Raw genomic sequence first — 14,751 nt, forward strand, 5'->3', positions numbered from 1 at the left:
ATATATATATATATATATATATATATATATATATATATATATATATATATATATATATATATATATAGCTACTTATAAAGATTCGTATCCTACAATGCGTAAATAAGAGTATATAGACACTTAACTAACATATAATTAGTTAATGATAGTGTAGAATTTTCAATTGAACATTGTGATCGCACGAAGACGCGGTCGCAGTGTCTATTTCATTACACCCTTGTATATTTACTATTCTAATCCTTAAGTATTATTATACGTGAAGTCTGCCACCGCTGTTCTAATGAATTACCATGTACGCTCAATTAGTAAAATGCCATTGATTGTATCATTGTGGTGATGATGTATAAGAAATGTTCTCGCCTTAAATTATATAATAGCCCATTAGCAATGGTCGAATTAATTATAAATTGTTTCAAAAAAATATTGATACGACAAGGGAAATGCAGCTTGATAACCACGAGACATTGTTAACATAAATTGTATCATTGTCATCTTTTGACTCTTATTCGTCAGAGAATCGACTTCTGCCGAGTTCTACGGCCACAGGAAATTTCACATTTATTTGCTTATATGTACCAAATATTTTGTCGATATCTAAAAATGTCAACTGCTCGCCATGATAGATCTATTTGTATCATGCTGCGCGCAATTGTATATTTTTACCGCAAAGGTTACTACGGCGGAAATTGTGTAATAAATGTCCTTTTAAGATAGAATTTATGACTTAAAATATCAGTGCTTAAAATTCAGTATGGTCTCCATTAATATTCTTGAGATAATGGGAATAAAAACATAACGGAGAATGACATTTTATTTGAAAAATATATATGTAATTGGTGAGTAAGTGAAATTGATCTGTAAATTGTATTGGTATTTTTGTTGTAATGTTTATGAAGACAATTTGTAAGCTTGCATAATAGCGCAACAAATATTTATTAATTGTATGTAGTCGCTACAACCGTCCAAGGATCTATAAGAGCATTCCTAAAGGGAAAATAATAAGATTCAATTATGGATAATGGAATTAAAGAATTAAAGTTTCTATAAATGCTTACACCAAGTTTCTCGCCGATTAACGCTTTCTGGTTATCCGTCAAGGTGCTCGAATAAAGTACCTTTTGATTTAGTTGTTCAATGACCTAAAGAAAAATAGGATTATTATAGTTTCGAACATTGCACTCAATTTTAGTAAATCATTATTATACCTGAGTTGTACTGTAACACTCAGTCATGAAACGTTCTACAAATGCTTCTGCCTGGCCATAGTCCTTTGACTCACAAACTTCTAATAGTTCATCTAACCACTTATCCGGTACTATCTGTAAGAGATTGCAGCAAAATTTTTCTACATATTCCATTTAAAATTGACTGTTAATTTATAAGAAATTATAATGGGAATTATACTTCTGTAGCTTCAAGAACATCATCTACTGTGACTTCGGCTCCTTTTCCTTTAAGACGCGCAACAGCCTGTAGGCAATTAATGGCTCTTCTTAAATCACCAGATGAAGCTTCATATACTTTTACTAAGACATCATTTTCAGCCTGCAAATTTTCCTCTTTGCAAATCAGTGATAAGCGTTCAACGATCTTTTCCCGACCGAGAGGTTTAAATCGAAACTTGCTACATCTGGATGTGAGCGGTTCGATGATGCGAGATACATAATTACAAATCAGACAAAAGCGTGTGCTGTGAGATTCTTTTTCCATCGTGCGTCTTAATGCTGATTGTGCTGCATTTGTCATATTGTCTGCTTCATCGAGGATAATAATCTTGAAAGGCGGACAGGGTTTGCCACTGATACAAAAAATTGAATTGATGAGAACATGATACATGGTGTGTAATTGATCTTTGTACTATCTAGTGCAATTGCCTCAGAGAAGGTTTTTGTCGTCATTGATTAGCACGATCAACACAAAAATCCACTGAATTTAATTTTCATCAGACATAGGTATGTTTGCTTCTCTGTGGCTCAAGAATAAATGCTTAATATATCTTGATGTGCGACTAAAGCATATTTAGTGTCTACTTGATAATAAGACATCTTAAAAAACTTTATTAAGACTCTTGAGTTCAAGTAAGGATGTCAAAAACAATGGATTTTAAGGGTGTTGGTCCTATGCAAATCTCAAACCTTTTACTAAAGCATCACAGGCAATGCATAATATAAGAATACAATAGTTTTTAAGTAAGTTAACATACTCGTGTCTTGTGTTACCAGCTGTCAACTGTGCAAATGATTTGACTTTCTCCCTAATAACTTGAATTCCACGTTCATCCGAGGCATTTAACTCCAAGATCCTTTCTTTGTACATATCTCCAAAGATTTGTCTAGCTGCAGCAAGGATGGTGCTAGTCTTTCCAGTACCTGGTGGTCCATAAAACAGCAAATTTGGAAAGTCTATACCACTTAAACATTGTCTCAAAACTTCAACAACCTCAGGTTGCTCTACGACGTCATCTACAGTTTTTGGACGACTGTAAAAATGAATTTTGTTTAAAAAAATGTCTCACTACAATATTACAAAAGAGATTTTGAAGTACGCACTATTTTTCTACCCATGGTGTAGGCGGCAACTGTCGTTGCTCTTTAGATGACGATCCCGGTAATTTATTAGTTTCCCCAGCACCCAATTTCCCAGTTTTTAAAAATGCTTGCATTTCTGTAACCGTCTATCACGACACAGCTTGCGAAGAACCTGTCCCGCCAAAAAAACATCATTGTCAATTCTCAATAATAACATTTCAATGATAATTGAAAGTATCATTACTCTTTTCATTGTTATGTACACTAAATAGTTCGGTAAAACTTACCTGTAATGTTATTATTTTCTTAAAATACCGTAAAATATAGATTTTCACGATCTACAGCTTCCTGAGTAATATCATCTTTACACAAGTTATAGTTCACTGAATTTGATCGTATTTTCGGAATATTGAAAAGATTGTACAAAATTCACAAATCGAAGTCAAGTGTTATAACGATAATACTGTTTGAAAGTAATCTCTGTGAATTTAAATTTATCTCATTAACTAATATAGATCCGAAAAAATATGAATCTTTGGAGCATGTACTCGGCGTGGTATGGAAGGCTTTGATGTCTCAGCTGAGTTTATATACAGTAGATGGCAAGCTGGGTCTGGTCTTGCCCGCTGCCGGCTAGTTGTCAAAAAATGGCTGACTTGTGAATTTCGTTACTATAATTTTGAAGGGGATAAAAGTACATTTTTGTGAATTGAAGTCAATAGCTTGGTGGAAAAAGTGTTAAAGAATATGCCGCGGGTCAAGGCATCACCGAAGAAATGTGTAAAAACGTCGAACACACATCCCGCCGCCAACACCTGGGTCTTCCTTATGAAAGGTAAATAGAACAAGAAGAATAGCACAATCAATTTTTCAGGTCATATCGCTATTGTCGCCGTTTTCCACGGTTACTATGAGATCAATATAATCTAAAGTGGAAATGCACTGATAAGGAAGTCGTTTTTCTTAAGCAATATCATTTTTCTCAGGAGATGGCCTGGACACTACAGATGGGAATTTGCCCGATGTTGTGAAACTCAGGCATCCAGCATCCAATCAGCCAGCAATGTTCGTTTTCAGTCCAGGAGACGTTACAGTGCAGGAGGTTCTGACATTCGACGAAAACAAGAGGTCCTGGTTCATAGATGACAATGTCAAGTCTGATGGAAAGATGCATTTGTCGACACCTATTGACCCTATATTTTTGGTTTTACCATATTTAAGAAAGGTAATGGATGAAGGAGATCATTTACTAGTGAGGATATAATGTTTTTATTATATATTGATCACAATATTTTATTATTATAGTCACAACAAGTTCAACCTCTTGAACAAAGTCTAAGAGACGATGATTATCCAGAAACAAGTCGCCTTGCTCGATGTCAAAATCTGAAACTATCTTTAATTGCTGATCGCAAGGGTGATGAGGAACTCCAGGCGTTTAAATTTAACGAAGATAAAGCACTCAATTGGTTACAGAAAAAAGTGGAGAGGGTTGCAGAAATTTTGAGGCAAAAAGGAGTGCATGTGTCGCAGGGTGCAGTTAGCGCCACATTCGTTAAAAGTAGCAAGTATGAATCAAGTACAGAAATGGGTAAGCATTACTTAAAAAATAACAATTACAAAATAATATTACAACATAGTTTTGAACTAAACCTCCAAATTGTCCTACAGAATACTTAAAATACGCACACGGCATAGTATCAGAATATCTGGCAGAGGATTTATCCAAAAAGTTGGCACAGTATTTAAATGTCCCAGATGACACGGATAGCAAAAAGAGAAAACTGAGTGGTCCAAAAGATGGCAACGAGGAGAAACGATCAAAGAAGGAAATGCTCGAAGCAGACACCTTACCAAGGAACGGAGCCCTGGACTTAACAAAACCTGAGAAGGTTAACTATTGCTATATTCTTTTCGGTGAAGGAACGAGTGCCCCTTGCTCAGAATTTTGTGTTCTTGCAGCCACAGAAGTCGCCATTGATCTCAAAGAAGGAACTGGCCCGACAAAAAGCAGCTGCAGGATCCAAGAGTATTACCAATTTTTTCAAGAAAAAATGAGTCAGACAATGTCAGGCTAAGATTATTCTAACGAATCTCTGCGTTCCTATCGATGTTACTCTTTAGATATAAATCACTAAGACCCCGTTTTTCTGTTAAAAATATAAATACGAGCACCAGCAATTGGGCAATTGAAAAACTGGGTCTAAGGATCTAAGCGAATCTTAAGGGAGTTAACTCATAAGTCACAGGCATGAAAAAAAAAGAAATGAATCACATCGTTAGATAGGTAATCCCAAAATCATTCGCATACCTACAAGATTTACTAGAGAATCTGAATATCCAGGTTCTTTAGTAAATTCTGTCTTCCGAAAAGAAAAGGAAAAAAAAAAGAGAACTCGTCGTGCATTATCATTGTAAAAGCAATGATATATCAAATAATGATCATCGCAAACATCACGCCATTTTACTTTCAGTACTGTACTCGCGTTGCTCAAGTATTTTATCAGGAGTCGTGTGCTCCTCTTCGGGTAGCGGTTAATTATATAGACTTTTGAAAATTGGTCCCATCAAACAGTCTGAATAGACCGGACTGGTTTGAGCCTTTAGGAAAGGCAGCTAATGTCGCGTACGAATAACGTAAGACGTAAGATCTGACACAATACTGTACTCTCGTCCAAGTGAATTTAATTAAGCAAACAATTAATAAAACTGCCCTCTTGGATTGATTGGAATTAACGAATACTCGATCCAGGAGGGATCGTAGAATTTTTCGATGGGATATACCTATATGAGTATATCCACATGTTATTGGAATTTTTAAATCTAGATCCATCCCAATCTATGTCCCAATAAGACATATAGGATCATGCATCGTACATAGATTAAGTTACGATATAGTCCAGGAAGTTTTTAGAAAGATAAAGATTTGGAATTACAAGTATAGAAATGATATCCCGTCGCTTAATTCTGTGCGAGTTCTTTTTAAAAAGACTGTCCAACAAAAGCAATATCCAAAGCACTCGCGAATGTCTTATGGCTTTGTCGTACACTTTACATTTGAAGGATTTACTTGAATTTGGAGACTGATTTTCAGATTGGCGTAAAGCAGGTCTATTCAGGTTTAACGTATTAATGAGACTTGAAAACTGTTATTAGATTTACTTGGATGATACAACAGCTTTCAACTATCACTAATACATTTTAGTTGGATATTCCTGATTGCATATACATATATGGTACAAATTGAATTCGTTGAATGTTTTTACATAATTAGATTTTAGATTCTGAACGTATTGAATTCTGATATTTGTCAGATATATCAGTGATACCTATGTAACTGCCGTGCATACTTGAATTTCTCAACTAAATCAATTTGGGGAATTCTATTTACGCATTGATAGTATACACTCTTATTTTTTTTAATTCTCTATACTTTTATTAATATTCATTAGTATTGTACATATTGCATTTATATGGATTTCTTAAATGAGCAATTTTCTGTGGAACAATGTGAAGTTCGAAGTTCATTGTTATTTCTTTTTATTCTCATTAATTCCATTTTTTTTCATTAATTTGTTGTATTATTGCTCGCGGTCAAACATGTCCTTTTCTTAATTCTGTTTAAAAACTTAATTATATCCCTTTGTTCTCGCGTTGTATGAGTGCGGATAATTGATAGGATGGTTGCGCGTCAAGTACGTTATATCAGTTCTATCGTACAGTGAGATATTGCGTTGCGTATTGTGTATGTAATATTAATAAATATAACTGTGAAATATTCCAGAATTTTTAGAATAGTACTTAGGCATATAGTAAATTGCATTTTGTGAGTGATTATAATGATTTCTATTGTTTTCATAAGGAGAAAGATCTTTTACAGAATAAGATTTTGTGGTTTATTTAGAAATTAACAACTTACACCTTTTGTTGTATATATACAAATGTTGCTTCAATGTGATTCAGTTCATTATCAATAAGAAATAGTTCCACTGGGAGAAGCATCAGTTACTAGGTGGTCATCGGTTCTGGTTGGGGTGCTGTCACCTCTACATCTCTACACTTGGCATGTTCTAACTCTCTTCGAATTTCTGGAGTTATTGAGTGATGAGATTGTCTCCTCAGTAAATTAAGAAGAGCTTCCTTTTGTTCTGAGCTAATATCGCCTTTATATCTTTGTACGAAGGTTAGGAGAGATTGATGCCAAAGCACAGGTAGTTTTCTGGAATCCCTTTCAAATCTCAAGAAGTGGAAAACTACACCATCCACCACGCGATAGGGTAAGGCGTATTTTTTGTCCAGGAATATACGTAGGAAGATACTGTTAGCTCCAGTGTATTCCATCTCAGCAATTTTTAATATTGCTGCTGATGAGTGTAAAATTGGTATAGAATTTCTCGCTACGACCGAGCCAATTATTATTGCTTCTCTCAATGTACATGTTCCAGATTCTAGAAGAGGCAAGAGAAAACCTTTCATAAAACCACCAGGTTTAAACAGAGCTTTTCTAACAGCTTGATACAGATGGAAATTGAGCCTTTTGTACTCTGCTAAATCATCCCTTATTCGCGGCAAGAGAACTAAATTATAAAATCTCTGTGCCATTTTCTCCTTTAAATTTGAAGCAAATATTCGAGTAGCTTGATACATTGCTGCTGCAGACCATTTGGGAGGATCTGTTATATACAAAATTTGCTCCCAATTTTTTAAACTTGGTATAATTTTGAATGCTTTTGGCAGTTTACCACTACGGTACTTTGCCAAAACGTCTCTTACACCTTCATACATATTTTTTACTCTAGGATCCAAATCCTGCATCTGTAAAGAACCAACATCAGAGAATTGTGTTTGAATCTCTGTTTTCTTTTCAGTTAGTTTCTCCATTATAATATCAGCCAGAGTTCTTGTTGGTGCATTATCTCTGCTCATAAACATTTCTAATGCACGTTCATCCTCTTCATCAATTTCAATATTCTCGTAGTAATTGTCTCCAGACATTTCATCTTCACTAGATTGTTGGTCATCGTCACTGTCGTCAGGACCTAGTTTGGCAATAGGTTTCTTAACAGACTTTGACGATTCACCAAAGCCATTTTCCTCTTCTATTTCTTGTTGCTGTCGTCGCGCTTGAAACAGAATCCTCTGTGACAGACTTGGGTCTACGAACTTATAATACACATTATTCGATAGAATATGTTCTTGGTATTTTTTTTATTAATTATATATCCTCAAATTACCAACCTGTTCGTCCTCATCCTTACGAACTCGAATTTTTTTTCGATTTTTCATCTTAGCCAACTTATCATCTTCCATTTGATCAGCTAAACCAATTTTGGGTACATTTGTCTCACCTTTGGATGCTTTAAGTTTCTTTGCCTTACCCATTTTTAATAAATATGTATATTTTTCACAATAATCTATACCTATTTCTCTATGTACGTTCGATACACGTGCCAGAGATGAGTAGGGAAATGCACACATAGGCTTAGTTTCCACCGTGCAGAGTTTATCAGAGTGATGCAGCCTCATTGGTCAATTCCATTCAACTCCGATACGTGATTAGTTAACTCTGTTTAAACTCTGCACAGTGGAAAATAAGCCATAGATATAAAAATACCGGTATGGTGCATAAACTATTATTTTTGGCAAGGGGTTTGAAGCCAAAATAAAGGGTGAGAGTTCGCTGCATAACCAATCAGATTCAAGGAGGCATCCTGCCTGTAATACTCCTGCTTTCATAGGTTATCTAAATATTATATGGTTCGTGCTCAAAAATAGAGTAAATTTACGCGGGAATAATTTCACGCTGAACAAACTAAACAACTGTTTTTATTAAACAATACCAAGAATATTTTTAATACTTGTTACAAAAGATTTAGTTATAATATAAATTAACAATGACTGGGAAAGGCATGAGAGATTATACAAAGGATAAAGGTAATTACTACTAATAAATGAAAATCCTGTATGGTTTTGAGACAAATCTTGCATAATATTTATTTTATTAAATAATATTCAACATACATTCATAAATAATTTTTTTGTTTTAGAACAATTAAAGACATTCTTTAATGAATACGTTAAGATGGATGATAAGACTGGTCAGAAGTTTTTTAAGTATAGAACACAACTAACCAAGATTGCGCACAGAGAGCAAGTAGCTTTCAACATTGATCTGGACGATGTTGAGGATTTCGATGATGATTTAGCACGTGCAATTTCTCATAACACGAGACGATACATCAATCTTGTTGCTGAGGTATTGATATTTGTAGAAATGATATTCCAGATTCAATATTTATACTTTTTGGAATTTCAGTTGGTCCAGGAGATCTTGCCTGATTTTAAAGAGCATCCTGTAGCAGCTAAGGATGCTTTAGATATTTATATCGAGCATCGATTGATGATGGAATCGCGTAACAGACATCCTGGAGATCAACAGGATCCTAGAAGAAAATATGCTCCTGAGTTAATGAGACGTTTGTAAGTATTTTGTTTTTTATAATTGCTCCAAAATATACAGTTTCATGTTTTCGTTTCCAGCGAAGTATATTTTCATAATTTTGATGCATCCAAGCCACTCTCCGTACGCGACATAAAAGCAGAACAGATTGGTAAACTAGTGACCGTCCGTGGAATAGTCACTAGGTGTACTGAAGTTAAACCCATGATGGTAGTAGCCACATACAGTTGTGATCAATGTGGTGCAGAGACATATCAACCAGTAAGAATCACTGTCCTTAATTTTATACTGTAAAATCATATTCTAATTACAACTACGTTACAGGTCCAATCAATGAGCTTCCTGCCACTACAAATGTGTCCTGGTGATGATTGTCGCGTGAATAAATCTGGTGGTCGATTATATATGCAAACAAAAGGCTCAAAATTTGTAAAGTTCCAGGAAATTAAGTTGCAAGAACACGTAAGTTTCTAGGATTACGATTGTTCTTTTTAGACGAGTTTCTCAATTCATTTAATTTTATTATAGAGCGATCAAGTGCCTGTCGGTCATATTCCCAGATCCCTGACCATTTTTTGCCGTGGTGAAGTAACTCGTCAGTGCCTTCCTGGTGATCATGTTAATGTTACTGGGATATTCCTACCTTTGACTAGATCAGGATTCAGACAAATGATGGCCGGTCTGCTAAGTGAAACATACCTGGACGCGCATGTAAAAATAATATCTAATCAGTCTAATTTCAATTAAATAGAATACCTGTCCTTATAAAAAAAACTTATCCATCCTTCTAAAGAGAATCGTCTGCCTGAACAACACTCAAACGGAGGATGAAGCGTCTGGTGAATTGACTGACGAGGAAATGGCGCAGTTATCCGAGGACGACTTCTATACGAAATTGGCTTGTTCATTGGCTCCTGAAATCTATGGATTAGAAGATGTGAAAAAGGCCTTACTGTTACTCCTGGTGGGTGGTACAAACCGAAAAACGACCGACATAAAAATCAGGGGTATGTATCACGAAGAATAATAAAAAAAAAATGCACTACATGTATTCCTTTATTCAAATAGGAAACATTAATATCTGCCTAATGGGTGATCCTGGAGTAGCAAAATCCCAGTTACTCTCATTCATAACGAGATTAGCACCAAGATCCCAGTATACCACAGGACGTGGTTCCTCGGGAGTAGGTTTAACTGCAGCAGTCCTGAAAGATCCATTAACCGGTGAAATGGTTCTCGAAGGAGGTGCTTTGGTCCTAGCCGATCGAGGTGTCTGCTGTATTGACGAATTCGACAAGATGGCAGATTCAGACAGAACCGCCATTCACGAGGTCATGGAACAGCAGACTATCTCCATAGCCAAGGCTGGTATAATGACAACCCTGAATGCAAGAGTCTCTATCTTAGCTGCTGCAAATCCCGCCTATGGCCGATACAATCCAAAAAGATCCGTCGAGCAGAATATCCAGCTTCCCGCTGCTTTACTTTCCCGCTTTGATCTACTCTGGCTGATTCAGGACAGGGCCGACCGGGATAACGATCTCAGGCAAGTAGTACACTTCTTCATCGTCCTGGCACAGTCATAAAATAAAGAAAGAAAAACGTAACGGGAAGTGGAACATATCGACTGTTACAGATTGGCGCAACACATAACTTATGTGCATCGGCATTGCGCACAGCCGCCTACAGAAACTAAAGCGCTAGATATGAATCTTATGAGGAAGTACATATCACTGTGCAAAAAAAAGGAGCCTGTGATTACTGAAGATCTGACAGATATGATAGTCTGTAAGTGTAGAGAGCTTTTTACAAAACGTATTTATCTAGAATATAAAAAAAAAGTCTAAGTATATTCGTATCCATCAGCTGCATACGTGGACATGCGAAAAGAAGCTCGTAATGGCTTTGACAGGACCTTCACCTCGCCCAGGAACCTCCTAGCAGTGATACGCCTGTCTACTGCCCTGGCACGACTGCGTTTATCAAACGTGACAGAGAAGGATGACGTGATCGAAGCTATCCGTTTAATCGAAATGTCGAAATCATCGATCAATCATTCAGAAGCACAAATTACTCGCACACAGACACCATCAGACCAGATATTCGCACTGATCAGAGACCTCGCAGGGGATCATAAGACTGTCAAAGTCTCTGCCATATTAGAACGTTGCACTAGCAAAGGTTTTAAACCTGATCAGGTCGACCAGTGTATAGAAGAGTACGAGGAGCTGAACGTCTGGCAAGTGAATCAGGCCAGGACGCAAATCACCTTCATCTAATAGTGTTGTATAATTTAGACAAAGGGAATCACTTTGTATAAGAGCAATGTCAATAAAATTTTTCTACTTGTATAACAATATAATAGGGTCACATAACAATGATCATCCAGATATCCCACGGGAACTCCATACAGTGCTTGACAGCTAATAGATTTATGATAGCAGCTGGTACACGTGTCGCTTCTAGGAGTATCACGCGATTCCCATGTAGCCGGTTTCTTGCAAGGGCTGCGAATCCTACCATGTACTACGTCACCAAATACCAGTATGCTTTAAAGATTATCCCACTAGATGGCGATAGTATAGCTGAATAAGCGGGAGACCGAAGTAAAGCCCGAAGGTCTAGCGAGTCTCGGTGTCTGTATCGAGATCCCAGTTGGCCAGTTGCTTCGAGCCATCGGCGAGGTGCACTAGGTGCATGCGTGCGTGGGTGTGTGTGTGTGTTTGTGCGGCACATCCCAAATCAGCCAAATGTATCTCGCGTAGCGAAATATCACTGCCGACTGACAGCAGCGGTCCCAGCAGCCGTATCCACTACAGTTCATGACTCTGTTAGTCCTCGTGCAGCCTCGGCAGTGGGAGTAAAGTGCTTGAGGAGAATACGGAGAACGGATTATAGTGCCAGTGCGAGGCTAACGCGACGATTCGCTCGCCAAAATGATAATAGACGGTCGTTCACCTGTGGCTCTCGCGGCGTTTGTGATTGTAGTATGTGCCCTGTGCCTTGAAGGTGCTCGCACGAGGTCCCTCGACTCCAATGAAAATTGTGAGGCAGTCAAGCCGTTCTTCGTTAGCAAGAACATAGCCCTTGGGTTCATCAAAAACCCTGAGGATGTTGAGAAAAGTAAGATTGAACTTTGCTTACTTATTCGTCCATTCCATCTCATGGTTTGGAGCATGTACTGTACTCAGCACTTGGTCATGAATGATTGTAAGGACCAGGTCACTGTAAGGCAGATGCAGACTATTAATCTTGAAGTAAAAATGTCTAAGATAAATTATTCCTGGAGTTAGGATACGTATTACTCGATTAGCCCAGTAATTATAGGCGCTACGGACTGTGTTGACTGGTATAATAATCCACGGTGTTTAGATAAATGAAAGTAAAAAAGTAAAAAAAGATAAATGAACCAGGAGGAGGTAATTTGGAGCATTCCCCCTCGGACACGTGTCGTGAATTCCACCTTGTGAGAACTAGTCTCCCCAAGTTACTCCATCCCATCAGCAAGAGTCTTATTTAATGTAAGTGAGCAGAAGCGTGTCCTAAACTTGACCAGGAATCTCGATGTAGTAAAGGGTCGTCGCGTGTCAAAGACCCGTACCTTAAAATCACTGGTGAATAGTATCGCTTAAGAGCAGGTAATCGAATCTAATATTATCACCTAGTACACCTACTACGATGCTGTATTTATACGTACCTGATGTGATACAATCGCACTGATATTACCGTTCTGATCGAAAAAAATCTCAATAATCAAGACGATCGTATCTCTGGAATGACGCGTTAACTCGGTACGCTGATTTAAAGGTGTTGCGGCAGTTCGCATCAGAATACGCGAAGAAGACGAAGAATCCTCAACGAGACGAAGTCTCATTGGATAAAGTTTCAAGTCCTTTTGACACGGTGAAAATGAGCAGGAAAAAAAGGAAGGCTAAAAGAACAAAGAGATAAAGGACTTATATAGCTTTATACCAGGAGAAGACCTTCCTGAAAAGCCTCGTAGAGAAAGATCTAACCCTAAACTACAGTAATTCCCATTCGACCGTCCATAAAACTGACTATGTTATATTTCTCTTTTATACTCCGATTTCGATAGGCCTGTCACCTTATTCCACGCGGGCGTTAGCATAGATACTAGACAGATTCCACAGTAATCAAGTGAATATGAATTGCTAAGGGTGTATTGCGTATGTATCTCGAAGTTTTCTTTTGAAAATGGCCGTTATAGGGATACGGATAAGTTTCTCTGCTGGACTTAGGCGTACGTTGAATATTCTCTATGCTATTCCGTGCACGTACCTCCTGAGCGAGGAACACGTACTGACGTACCTAGGGAGACACGATACACGTGTATAGAAACCGGGGCCGCGATAGGAACCGATAAGTGACGCGTGGATTAATACGCACTCATGTTAACTTGGTAAGATAGCATAAGACCAGCATGGTGAAGAGAATAGTAGATACTAGTACTGGTACGTTAAGGTGCCTACGATACAAGGTACATACTTACAAGATAGTTAATATATTTTTCTTTCTTTCTCGATGATTTACAATATCCTTTCTCATCGTAGCGCCTACATCCTGCTATGACTTCCTCTTGTTCGTATATACATATATTGGCATGCGTTCTACATTGGCCATGTATGGCCATATGCCACTCCCGAAGACAATTTTTCTCTTTCCCTCTGCATACGATGCAGCCTGTAATACGACGTGGTTTATTGGCGTTTGAGAATCGGAAGTACCGCCGACAAGGTGTGTTTACATATCTCCCACCGAGGAAGCAGCGCCATGATATTAACCAAGGCGTCTTAAAGTTGTACAGGCCGTTGCCGTTACCGAAATAATAATTTATTTACCTTGTACACTGGCCTTCCCAGAATACGAGGACTGGCGTACTTACCCTCGTGCCGAGATTGGCTATAGGTATTATTTGGTACTAAATTTGACTTGGATTATTTGTGAATTTATTTTCACTCTTTTTGCTTCTAGTCGTGTCTGGGTATTACGAAACAATATGGCGGCTGACTGTTGGCCGGTATGACAGATCGTTTCGAGTAATTGTTTCTTTCTCGTTGTTTCCTCGTGGCGTTAGACTTTAACACCGACTAGAAAATATCAAGCTGTTGTAGCATGTCACGTTGTAATATGTGTAGCACCTATGAGTTACCCTAACGCGACCTTCACCTCCATCCGGGATGTGCGTCGTAGAGAGCGAGAGTTAGTGTCAGCGAGTTCGAGTCGTAGGGAGAGAAGCAGGACTTAACCTAATGATCCGTAACGTAATTCCTGTATTAGGTACAAGTCAAATAAATCTAACGAATGTCACAGCTCGTCCCGTGGTATCCTTGTATTTATGTATTAGGTTCAAGGATCTTCGAGGTTATGTATCAGCGGTATACATATGTCAGATACCATGTGTCTGTAATCCGTACGTACATATCTTTCTCTTACTTCATTTTCTACACGGTGGCCGATAATTTTCTTCTGTAATAAACTAGGCCCTACCAATAACCTTTTGTTTTTATAATTTTTCTTTTCTTTTCTAGCAATCTGCGGCGGCAACTGCTGCGACCCACAGACCGAGGAGCGGATCAAACAGCAGGCTAGGTCGGATTTTCACTACCAGATACATCATCACAGTAGAAGCCATCAGGGTTTACTCGCCATCACTGCGGACGCCTTGAGGGGTGAGTCCTTGTACTTTTCTTTTGCTCCTTGATTTTCTTCATTTATTCTTACGTGGTTCTCCTGTCCTGGGGG

General features: G+C 37.8%; 6 protein-coding genes across 14 annotated transcripts in view; 3 read left to right on the forward strand and 3 right to left on the reverse strand.

The window, feature by feature from the left end:
- Positions 1–793: 793 nt before the first annotated feature.
- On the reverse strand, positions 794–3,082 carry LOC107268487 (replication factor C subunit 4). 2 transcript variants are annotated; one of them, XM_025085744.1, is made up of 7 exons: positions 2,816–3,082; positions 2,550–2,709; positions 2,204–2,479; positions 1,405–1,798; positions 1,206–1,319; positions 1,056–1,139; positions 794–984 (listed from the first exon to the last, which is right to left on the reverse strand). In XM_025085744.1, the coding sequence occupies exons 2-7, from the start codon at positions 2,660–2,662 to the stop codon at positions 889–891; spliced, it is 1,077 nt and encodes a 358-aa protein (XP_024941512.1). In that variant the 5' UTR covers positions 2,663–2,709; positions 2,816–3,082; the 3' UTR covers positions 794–888. The 2 variants fall into 2 exon arrangements, with proteins under 2 accessions (XP_024941512.1, XP_015596791.1); XM_015741305.2 differs by having other exon boundaries at positions 2,550–2,700; positions 2,816–3,074.
- Positions 3,083–3,119: 37 nt separating this feature from the next.
- LOC107268488 (ribonuclease H2 subunit B) lies at positions 3,120–6,306 on the forward strand. Of its 2 annotated transcripts, none has more exons than XM_015741306.2 (5): positions 3,120–3,363; positions 3,515–3,753; positions 3,834–4,119; positions 4,200–4,420; positions 4,473–6,306. In XM_015741306.2, the coding sequence occupies exons 1-5, from the start codon at positions 3,276–3,278 to the stop codon at positions 4,584–4,586; spliced, it is 948 nt and encodes a 315-aa protein (XP_015596792.1). In that variant the 5' UTR covers positions 3,120–3,275; the 3' UTR covers positions 4,587–6,306. The 2 variants fall into 2 exon arrangements, with proteins under 2 accessions (XP_015596792.1, XP_015596793.1); XM_015741307.2 differs by having other exon boundaries at positions 3,131–3,363; positions 4,491–6,306.
- A 94-nt stretch (positions 6,307–6,400) lies between these two features.
- LOC107268485 (bystin) lies at positions 6,401–8,025 on the reverse strand. Its single transcript, XM_015741299.2, has 2 exons — positions 7,767–8,025; positions 6,401–7,691 (listed from the first exon to the last, which is right to left on the reverse strand). Exons 1-2 carry the CDS (start codon positions 8,004–8,006, stop codon positions 6,537–6,539), a joined length of 1,395 nt encoding a protein of 464 aa, XP_015596785.1. The 5' UTR covers positions 8,007–8,025; the 3' UTR covers positions 6,401–6,536.
- A 397-nt stretch (positions 8,026–8,422) lies between these two features.
- Positions 8,423–11,347, forward strand: LOC107268448 (DNA replication licensing factor Mcm7). Its single transcript, XM_015741235.2, has 10 exons — positions 8,423–8,462; positions 8,576–8,784; positions 8,845–9,008; positions 9,069–9,249; positions 9,313–9,450; positions 9,517–9,699; positions 9,782–9,995; positions 10,057–10,534; positions 10,625–10,776; positions 10,855–11,347. Exons 1-10 carry the CDS (start codon positions 8,423–8,425, stop codon positions 11,265–11,267), a joined length of 2,172 nt encoding a protein of 723 aa, XP_015596721.1. The 3' UTR covers positions 11,268–11,347.
- Positions 11,348–11,476: 129 nt separating this feature from the next.
- LOC107268449 (division abnormally delayed protein) overlaps positions 11,477–14,751 on the forward strand; it is a 24,868-nt gene continuing 21,593 nt past the window's right edge. Inside the window, exons 1-3 of one of the 3 annotated variants that reach the window (XM_025085735.1) lie at positions 14,175–14,286; positions 14,354–14,419; positions 14,538–14,678. In XM_025085735.1, the coding sequence (XP_024941503.1) occupies positions 14,259–14,286; positions 14,354–14,419; positions 14,538–14,678 (235 nt within the window). In that variant the 5' untranslated portion in view covers positions 14,175–14,258. Of the gene's footprint in view, positions 12,112–14,174; positions 14,420–14,537; positions 14,679–14,751 lie in introns of those variants that run through there. The other 2 variants (XM_015741236.2, XM_025085734.1) reach the window with 2 other exon arrangements.
- LOC107268453 lies at positions 12,081–13,988 on the reverse strand. Of its 5 annotated transcripts, none has more exons than XR_003059908.1 (4): positions 13,499–13,899; positions 12,686–12,919; positions 12,590–12,599; positions 12,113–12,213 (listed from the first exon to the last, which is right to left on the reverse strand). XR_003059908.1 is itself a non-coding variant. In XM_015741241.2 (4 exons), the coding sequence occupies exons 2-4, from the start codon at positions 13,637–13,639 to the stop codon at positions 12,476–12,478; spliced, it is 489 nt and encodes a 162-aa protein (XP_015596727.1). In that variant the 5' UTR covers positions 13,640–13,689; positions 13,892–13,988; the 3' UTR covers positions 12,115–12,475. The 5 variants fall into 5 exon arrangements, 3 of the variants coding, with proteins under 3 accessions (XP_015596728.1, XP_015596727.1, XP_024941513.1); XM_015741241.2 differs by lacking the exon at positions 12,590–12,599 and having other exon boundaries at positions 12,115–12,589; positions 13,499–13,689; positions 13,892–13,988; XM_015741242.2 differs by lacking the exon at positions 12,590–12,599 and having other exon boundaries at positions 12,081–12,213; positions 13,499–13,829.

Source organism: Cephus cinctus, unplaced genomic scaffold, assembly GCF_000341935.2.
Source record: "Cephus cinctus unplaced genomic scaffold, Ccin1 Ccin1_scaffold0564, whole genome shotgun sequence".
Lineage (NCBI taxonomy): Eukaryota > Metazoa > Arthropoda > Insecta > Hymenoptera > Cephidae > Cephus > Cephus cinctus.